This window comes from Larimichthys crocea, chromosome X (genome assembly GCF_000972845.2).
Source record: "Larimichthys crocea isolate SSNF chromosome X, L_crocea_2.0, whole genome shotgun sequence".
Classification (NCBI taxonomy): Eukaryota; Metazoa; Chordata; class Actinopteri; family Sciaenidae; genus Larimichthys; species Larimichthys crocea.
Window position 1 is genome coordinate 34,500,588 of NC_040020.1, and position 9,660 is coordinate 34,510,247.

Consider the following 9,660-nt stretch of genomic DNA (forward strand, 5'->3'; position numbering starts at 1 on the left):
ACAAGCCATCGTGAACAGGAAACCGCTTTTCCTGCCAAATTCAGCTAGAACTTCATTTGTTGTAATAAACAGTGTCTGACTGAACTGTATTTAGAACTTTATTATGGCAACAATTCTATTTCACTCACACACAATCATTTAAATTAGATCAAATCAAGGCAAAGCTTATATCTTGTGCAATTAGAGAGGTGAAACAAACGAGGAATACTGAGGTTGATTCTGTTGCTCTAAGGCGTCTGGAGTTCTTCACAGTCAGACTAGCATGTGGGCGTCCTACTGTAGCACTGTACACACAGTCAGAGTGGACTTTGTTAAATGAGACAACGCTGGAACCAGACAGCAGCACGTTTGTCCTCTAGAGCTAGAGCTGGTCCAGGTTTTCCCAGGTGGATGTGAAGCAGGAGATGAACAAGCGATCACATGACGGTGCAGCTCGCCTCCTTAGATAAATCCTGAAAAAACCCAAAACAAAGCAACATTATCAATGCAAGTACATCGAGTGTGAGTTATTTCAGGCATGCTGTTTTAAAAGCTTTAAAAGGAGGCAAACATGCACTTGTGATGGTGTCAGCCGATTCTTAATGCATCTCATTAAAAGACACTGAAAAGTCTGAAAAACAATGAAGCAATAGAAGCAAGCTTAAATCAACATTGTAACTCTTACGAAACTCCCAAAAGTGTACAGCTGTGGACACCATGGCCGTGTATGATTGGCCATAGAGAACTGGATATTCAGCCTAGAACCTACACATTTACCCTCTGATGACAAAATGTCTGTTTAAATATAATTCTGGGCATCATTCAGACATTTCCAGGCCTGGAAAACAAGATTTTGAAATATTTGTTTTCCATGAGTCTGGAAAGAAGCAAACCTCTCCAGGGGAAACAAAAAGCACTGAGCATGGACTGATTGGCTGGGTTAGCGTTGTAAAGTGGAAGGCAGTGTGCACACACAGCTTGCATAAAGACAGGTGACATATTAAAATATGAGAAGTGGAGAAACATCGATTAATGAAACCGTTTAAACCAAATGTAGGAATGTCTTCTGGAAGAATGAGTTCAACACGCTGGGAGACTGCATCACCTCGCGGTGGAACAAAGCTTGCCAATGGTTTTAATTTGTCACCTATCAGTTTGAAACGTTTACAGCATGAATGAGGGACGGGGGCCTGAACCACGGAGCAACGTTTGTGGGTCAGCCAGTTATCTTTGTGATCCTGGAAAGCTCGAGTCAAACCCAAAGCTGGCTCACTTTGTGTCAAAGGCCGCCCACTGACCAATCAGATCACTGGGAAAATGTGATCACTACTTAATCAAGATTGTGGGGGTAAGTGGGTAACCCAGACTGGGCTGAACTTGCTGAGTTCCGTGATCCAGGCCCCAGTCTTCAACTCAAACAAGTTCGGTATGCTGCTGAACAGAACACAGAGGCAAAATGACATGTACGAAACGAGCCATGCATCATGTGACCAGTACACAGAGCGGTGCAGACCGGGTCCAAGCAGACGAGCAGACCACCCTCCTTCACCTACTGTACAGCACGGTGTCTGCTCTGCGCTCATGAGACAGAACAACACTTCTTCTTTCTCTTTGGCTGCAGTGCAGGCAGGAAGAGAAAAGTCCCGTCAACTTTCATGAAGCTTTTTGTCTGGAACATCACACTGGTGTTAGGAGTCACAGTTTACCTGTCTCCGAAAGTGCTGGATGTCACTGCCCGCCACAAACTCTTCATCAAACTCCAGCTCAGTGTCCTCGTCACCTCTGCCCTGCATGTGCACCCTGCGCTCAGCTACTTCCTGAAAAAGGGGATCACATGACTTCTATGCTGATTCACATCCAACACTGTCAGATGACCAAGGAACAAACACCACTTCAGCCTTAGTTTGTAATGAGTTAAGAGTACAGGTGCATCCTGGGAGATGCAGTTTATTTCACAAACCTCATTGCTGGAGTTCAGAAGGACCACCCTGACATCAGTGACCAGACCCCAGCTCCGGTGGCCCTGCAGAATCAGGTCCCCAGATCCAGCCTCTGCCTCCGCATCTGCTGCCCAAATCTGACAGGTGCACACACACAGAAACAGTGTTTCATTTCACTTACTTATAGACTTCCATTAAACTAAACCAAATCTTAGTTTCACACCCAGTCAAACATTAATAAGCATAAGTGCTCACTGTGAGTGTCTGCCCACCAAGCAGGACGCAGGAGGAGGGGATGTGGAAGGAGATGTTTTCAGAATCTGGGAACATCCTGCGAACCACCCAACCGCCCAGTGGCTGCTCCTGCACAAATGAGAACAAGCAGCAGGTGAAATGCTGCAGGATGAAGCTATTCTGTAAAGAAGCACCGATGCTTTTAATTCAAGATCTACCGACAGTTCACAGTGAACATGCTGCTGCCTTTTTATTCTGACATGTCACAGCCTCTATGGTTTTCACCATCCACGTCTGTGTGATGCTGCGGGCACACCTGAACTGGTGTGCTGGTTGCAGAAGTGCTGCATAAACTTCCATCAGTCACCACGCTCTGATTTTCCTACGTGAGTCCTGATGATGCAGGATGACACTTGACACAAAACTGTCCAATCAGTGAGCTACCTGTCCATCTAGAACTTCCTGTTTACAGCTCTGGATCCATTGGTAAGAAGTCAGTGTGACTGTTGGTCTGGATCAACTGAGCTCCACAAAACACTGGAGCCTACATTTCCCATAATCCAACTCCCAGCTGAATATTGTCCAGTTAAATGCTCTCTACAACTTCCTATTGTAAACTCGCCCTCCATGCCCATACTGAGATGACATCACTATGATGTCACCACAGTTGTTCTCAGACATTTGAACTCATCTGTCTTCACACACGAAGTGAAACTGATTCTTGATGCTAAAATAAAAGCCACATCGTGGTGTCGCCTCACCGTGTCAGAGTTGTTCTTCAGTCTAACATATTTTCCGCCCATGTCAACGTCAGCCACGCTCACAGCACCGTGCTCTGTTGAACGACTGGACATCTTGTAGGCGGGCGAGCTGCCGGAGGCTCCTTCGTGTTTCCGCTTCTTCCCTCTGAGCTTGCGGCTGCTGTGCTCGTGTGTCACGTGTGTTCGAGGGACGGTCGAACGCTGTGAGGGACTCGGTGACAGCTGCAACCTTAGAGAAAAACATTTAAAGCAAAGGATACCATGCAATGTTTGGCATTTCTAAAAGCAGAGGATGCCTTGCTCGACTGTCACACAGCCGTACCTCTGTTCCTCCACCTCCAGCATCTTCCTGTAGGCATTGATCTCCATGTCCAGAGCCAACTTGACGTCCAGCAGGTTCTCGTAGTCCTCCAGCTGGCTGTACATCTGGCTTCTCATGCTCAGCAACTCCTGTTCCCTCTGACAGAGCTTCTGCTGCCAAACCTCCCGCTCCCTGTCCAGAGTCCTCTCCAGCTCCTGAAAGCGGCCCTCCAGCACCATTTTCTGACAGAGGTAGGTGGAAAAATATCAAGAAACTGTCACATATCATCATTATCATTATTATTATACATGGGCACGAACTACAGAAATACTGGAGCTGGAGAGAAACTACAAAATGATACATGTGACCACAGAGGTGGTGGTGCATCAGGTGGCAGGAAGAGAAAAACAAAGAAAAGCCTCTACATGCTAAGAAAAGTCACACACACACTTTAAATCATCAATATCAAGTGATACAAGTCTCCTAAATCTGGGTCACCAACAGCACTTAACACTGGTTTTGAACACATAAGCAGGCAGAAGATTTGCATTACTCTTATTCTTAGGGTTTAAATGTCAAACAGAAAGAGGGACGATGACTCATTAAAGCTCTGGTGTGTAGGATTTAATGGCATCTTAGAAGGTAAGGTTAAAAGATCAGTCCTTGATCTGTCCACATAAAAACTACCACCAGCATCTGGTTCGCTTAGCTTAGCTTAACACAGACTGGAAACAGCTAGACTGGCTCTGTCCAAAACCTCTACCAACACCTCAAAAGCTCACTGATTAACCCAACTACTTGGGCAGGAACAGCAACTTTCTTAAGTCTTAAATGGAGACTTCAGGAGTCCATGCATGGCATGAGATTTAAAACGGTTTGTAGGTGGATAGATTCTCTTTGCACAGAGCCAGGCTTGCAGTTTTCAGTCTTTAGGCTTATTCACTTAGATTTTCCAGGGTCCAGGTCAATCTATCAGTCTGTCACCAACTCTCATTCCAGGTGACCGGAGCAGCAGGAGCTGAAGTTCCATGTTAGTGTAGCTACTCAGACTGTGAAAGTTTTCAGGAAAAGTCCTTTAACTTCTTCACTCGTCATTGGTCTACCGTTTCTCCAGCACAAACAAGCCATCTGAATGGAGCCCACTGACTCAGGTGTCTGAAACCAGACTACCAGCATATCTGCCTGGGCCTTTTTTCTATATCTCAGATCCTTTTTGTTCACAGATCTCTTCAGGTTTTTGCACTTACATCTTTCTGGTACTGCTGCAGCTGTGAGCTGAGGGACTCCACTCTGAGCTTGGTGGATTCCAGTTCATCTTTAGTGGCTGACGCGACATCGTTTTTCTCCAGCGCAGCCTGCTGGGCATTCTGTAACTGTAGTGCAGAAAAGAATTCAAAGCAAACAATTCATGACTTCAAATGTCAGTCATTTGGAAGAACCCTGATTTAAAAAAAACAAAAAACAAAAACACTATTCAACTAGATTCAGAACAAAGATAAGATATTTAATTTATTATTTCATGTTCAGACTGATAAACTTTATTAGAACATGTTAAGAATGAGTGAATATTTACAACAAAAAAAAAGTCCTGACAGGATCAACAAAAGACAGTTAGAAGCTTCCACAGGTTGATTCTAACAGGTGATAATATCATAAAAAGGGGCGTCCTGTAAAGGCTCACAGTTTGCACACAGTTTGAATGAAGAATATCATTCAAAGATTCAGAGAAATCTCTGCATGTAAGGGACCAGGCCTGAAACCAACACTGAATGTTGGTGACCTTTGACCCCTCAGGCAGTGCTGCATTAAAAACACACATGACTGTATGAAGGATATTACTACATGTGCTCAGGAACACTTCAGAAAGCTGTTGTCTGCACACTTCTGAGCCGAGCTCATCTGAGACCCACTGACAAATTTCAAACTTGCTCTGCCGTGCTCTGGCCCATGGCATGATGGGTACCCTGCACACCTGTGAAAGCACTGTTCATACTCAAACGGACATACAGGTTTTGGAGCAACACCAAACTTGTTTCTGCTTACTCCATCAGACGATGCTGACAGACATTCTGCACTGTGGCTTTGTAGCAAGAGTGCAGTTACTAGAACGGCCCACCTGCAGTCCAGACCTGTCCCCCGTGTTATGGAGCACAGAATACAATACAACAATGAAGACCAGCATACTATTGATCAATTCAACAATTAGTGTTTTTGAAAAGGTCACATGATCCTGTCTCAACTTCATTGGAACGTGTTGCAGCTTCAGTGTGTGAAAACTAATGTATCAGTTTGAACGTTACATATCTCGTCTTTGTTCGGCATTAGTTGACTATACAGTACTGTTCAAAAGTTTGGGATCACTTAGAAAATTCCACGTTTCAAAAGAAAAGCTTTTTTTGTCCATAAAAATATCAGATTGATCAGAAATACATTGTAGACATTGTAAATAGTGTAAATGACTATTGGAGCTGCAAACAGCTGACCTGTAATAGAATGTCTACATAGGCGTACAGAGGCCCGTTATCAGCAACCGTCACTCTGGTGTTCCAGTTGCATGTTGTGTTTGCAAATCCAAGTTCATCATTTGAAATGGCTGACTGCTCATTAGAAACACCTTTAGCAGTCATGGCAGCATAGCTGAAAACTGCTGTGCTGATTAAAGGAGCAATAAAACTGTCCTTCTTTAGACTAGGGGAGTGTCTGGAGCATCAGCAGTTTTGAGTTCCATCATTACAGACTCAAAATGGCCAGAAACAAAGAGATTTCTGAAACGTGTCAGTCTGTTCTTGTTCTGAGAAGTGAAGGCTGCTCCATGCGAGAAATTGCCAAGAAACTGAAGATCTGCAGAGCAGGTCTAGACTGTACTCTTGTATGTTTTCATGGACAACATGGAATTTTCTAAGTGACCCCAAACTTTTGAACGGTAGTGTAGGTTCATCATTACGTTCTCATCGCAACTTTGGAATTGGGGTTCCATAAAATAAACTAAACAAGCAATAGATGTGGACACGTCATCTTCTGTGTTTGTACCTTTGAGCTGAAGGTCCGGTCCATTTCTTCTTTGTACTGTTGCAGCTGAGACTCATGATCCTTGCGGAGTTGCTGTATCGACTCGGCAAGTTTACTCTCAAACTCTCTCCGTCGTCCAGAGTCCACCTCAACCAGACGGCTCTCGTGCCGGCTTCGGATCTCAAAGATCTCCTACAAAAAATACAAATGCCTGTGAGTGTACAGGAAACAGCCTGAGGGGACCACAGGAAATGAAGACATGAAGGTTAGTCATTTCAGGGGCATGCCTCTCGGTGTGTGTTTTACCTGTTCACTGATGTTCCTCTGCAGTTCCAGCTGTTCTTTGAGCGTTTGCACCTGGTTCTCCATTTCCACCCTCCTCAGGATCTCAGAGGTCAGCTGGTTCTTTATGTCTGTCAGTACACCCTCTACCTGGTGACCACACACACAAAGCCCAGTAATATTAGTCCATATTAGACAGATCACTGACACATTTATTTCCATCAGATTCATATGCAAGATGCTTTTTAGGGGCCCCTATTTTTTATGTAAATAAGATGTATCATTCATTCTAACCTATTAATTCTATTAAACACCAAAACAGACAACAGACTGAACTTTACACCTGAATGTACGTCAAGGTTTGCTGCCACTGGCTCATTTTTTCACAGCACCGTTCAGCAATATCATATATATTAGTATATTACCAGTAACGCTGCTGGAGCTCTGATGTTCAAATAATATTCCAGAACATTTAAAGAAAATTGATCAACTGACAATGAGAGGACATGGAGGGGGTGACAGAGTGACATCACATGGGCTGGAGTTGAACCCAGCCCTGGCCCCTGCCCTGCAGTCAGGACTCTTTGTATGTGGGGGCGCCTGCAACTGACACTACATTTATGACGGCTGTTGTCTGTGATAGTGAAAATGTGTTTTGCACAATTTTCAGGAAAATAAAAGTCAGGACTCTAAATCATCTACTAACTCTAAACATAAGAATATTTCAGCATGTTGTGAAACATACTGAGATGAAACCATGGTTCTAAATCTCATGGGTCTAACTCGAGCTTTGAGTTCATACGTTCTCCAGCTGGCCCTGGACGTCAGTGAAGTCCTCGGTGAGTCTCCTGTTCTCAGACAGCAGCTTCGTGTACTCTGAATCCTTGGAGCTCAGAGTCGCCTCAACTTTTCTCCACTGGGCCAACGCGTTGGCCAGGTCAGCCTCCTTCTTCTGGTTCCTGAGGTGAGAGAACAGCGTGGCAACATAGAAGACAACTCAGTGAGTCTGCTCATGTCACACCAAATACCAACCTCCATTAGAAATAGAAATATCTGCATGTTTAATGCTGCTTTGCTCTCTGATATTTACACAGCTCACGCAGCACATGGCCTCAGTTTAGCTTTGTGTTCTTGTGTGTGTTCTGTGTTTCTGTGTGTTCATGTGTGTGTTCTCTGTGTTTGTGTGTGCTCATGTCCGTGTGTGTGTTCTGTGTTTCTGTGTGTTCATGTGTGTGTGTGTGTGTGTGTGTGTCTGTGTGTTCGTGTGTGTTCTGTGTTTCTGTGTGTGTGTTCTCTGTGTTTCTGTGTGTTCGTGTGTGTGTGTTCTGTGTTTCTGTGCGCTCATGTCCGTGTGTGTGTGTTCTTTGTTTCTCTGTGTTCATGTGTGTGTGTTCTGTGTTACTCTGTGTTCATGTGTGTGTGTTCTGTGTTTCTGTGTGTTCATGTGTGTGTGTGTGTGTGTGTGTGTGTGTGTGTGTGTTTCTGTGTGTTCATGTGTGTGTGTTCTGTGTTTCTGTGTGTTCATGTGTGTGTTCTCTGTGTTTCTGTGTGCTCATGTGTGTGTGTTCTCTGTGTGCTCATGTGTGTGTGTTCTCTGTGTGCTCATGTGTGTGTGTTCTCTGTGTGCTCATGTGTGTGTGTGTTCTGTGTGCTCATGTGTGTGTGTGTTCTGTGTTTGTGTGTTCATGTGTGTGTGTGTTCTGTGTTTGTGTGCTCATGTGTGTGTGTGTTCTGTGTTTGTGTGCTCATGTGTGTGTGTGCTCATGTTCTGTGTTCTCTGTGTGTGTTCTGTGTTTGTGTGCTCATGTGCTCATGTTCTGTGTTCTCTGTGTTCTCTGTGTGCTCATGTGTGTGTGTTCTGTGTGCTCATGTGTGTGTGTGTTCTCTGTGTTTGTGTGCTCATGTGTGTGTGTGTTCTGTGTTTGTGTGCTCATGTGTTCATGTTCTGTGTTCTCTGTGTGCGTTCTCTGTGTGTTCATGTGTGTGTCTAACGGAGCACTGGTTCTCAATCAGACTCTGGCCTAACAGCTTCCCCGGCCCCTGCGTGCTGCCATGCGGCTCCATCCTGGCGTTCCTACCTGGCTTGAAGTTTCCTGTACTCGTCGCACAGATTGCCGTGGTCGATCTGCAGACGGGCCCTCTCTCCGGCCAGGCCGTCCAGGGACTTTCTCACATCGGCCAACTCCTCCTCGTACAGCCGCCGCACGTTGCCCATCTCCCGGCTCTTCGATTCCTCCTTCTCCTCCAGCTGACTCAGAATGGAGGACCTTTCGCTCTCCAGCTCCTGGACCCGCTGGATGTAGTTGGCGAGGCGGTCGTTGAGGTGTCGGAGCTCATCTTTCTCCTGGATGCGGGACAGGCAGCTCGGGCTGGTGCTGGATGTGGCCAGGCCGGCGGCTGCGCCGCGGCGGCTGGCGGAGCGGCTGCCGGGGCCGGCAGGGGTGGAGGTGGCAGAGGCCATGATGGTGGTGGGCTGTGGTGAGGGTCCGCAGGTGATCCGGCTCACAGAGACACATACAAAATGAAGTTCCGCGCGCAGTGGGTGGCTGGATGGATGGAGACTTAAAGGAGTAAAAGTCACATGAAAGAGTTGGTGTCAGACCCGCACGGCGCGCAGCAGCTAATCCAACACACAGCTGAGAGGAATCAAACTGACGAGCTGACCGAGGACCAGCCAAGTCAGCCGAAATGACGCTGTGCGTTTCCGGGTGTGATTTTCAAAGTAAAGGCGAATCGACGGGTGTTTTCGAGTGTAACACAGACTACCAAAGTAAAATGAATCTTAGCTAGATTTATATTTAATTTGCAAACTTTTATGGACTTGAGCATGTCACCCTGTGCCATCTCTGACCTGTCTGCTCTGTTTTTTGCATGTACATAAACAAATATGAAAGGTCCAGCGTGTAAGATTTAGATTTTAATACAGTATCCATTAGCATGTTTCCATTTTATTCCATATAATGTTAAACTGCCATTTTTCTACAGAAGCCCAAAACAGACAAACCAAAGTCTGATCTGGATGTGGCGTTTTGCTTTTAATGTGAATCTGACAGAGTTTTTCTTGGAGAAAAGGCGAGGCTTGGGAGAGTATTCTGTTAGTTGCAATCTGCAACTTCACCGCTAAGAATCACTAAATCCTACACACACACTTTTA

The 9,660-nt window shown here is 45.5% G+C and overlaps 1 protein-coding gene across 3 annotated transcripts; it reads right to left on the reverse strand.

Moving 5' to 3' along the window:
* Nucleotides 1–9,204, reverse strand: lmnl3 (lamin L3). 3 transcript variants are annotated; one of them, XM_027282918.1, is made up of 12 exons: nt 8,585–9,204; nt 7,309–7,465; nt 6,531–6,656; nt 6,246–6,416; nt 4,463–4,588; nt 3,237–3,457; nt 2,915–3,143; nt 2,175–2,282; nt 1,940–2,056; nt 1,686–1,796; nt 1,533–1,594; nt 1–452 (listed from the first exon to the last, which is right to left on the reverse strand). In XM_027282918.1, exons 1-11 carry the CDS (start codon nt 8,965–8,967, stop codon nt 1,559–1,561), a joined length of 1,785 nt encoding a protein of 594 aa, XP_027138719.1. In that variant the 5' UTR covers nt 8,968–9,204; the 3' UTR covers nt 1–452; nt 1,533–1,558. The 3 variants fall into 3 exon arrangements, with proteins under 3 accessions (XP_027138719.1, XP_027138718.1, XP_027138717.1); XM_027282917.1 differs by having other exon boundaries at nt 1,529–1,594; XM_027282916.1 differs by lacking the exon at nt 1,533–1,594.
* Between the last annotated feature and the right edge of the window lie 456 nt (nt 9,205–9,660).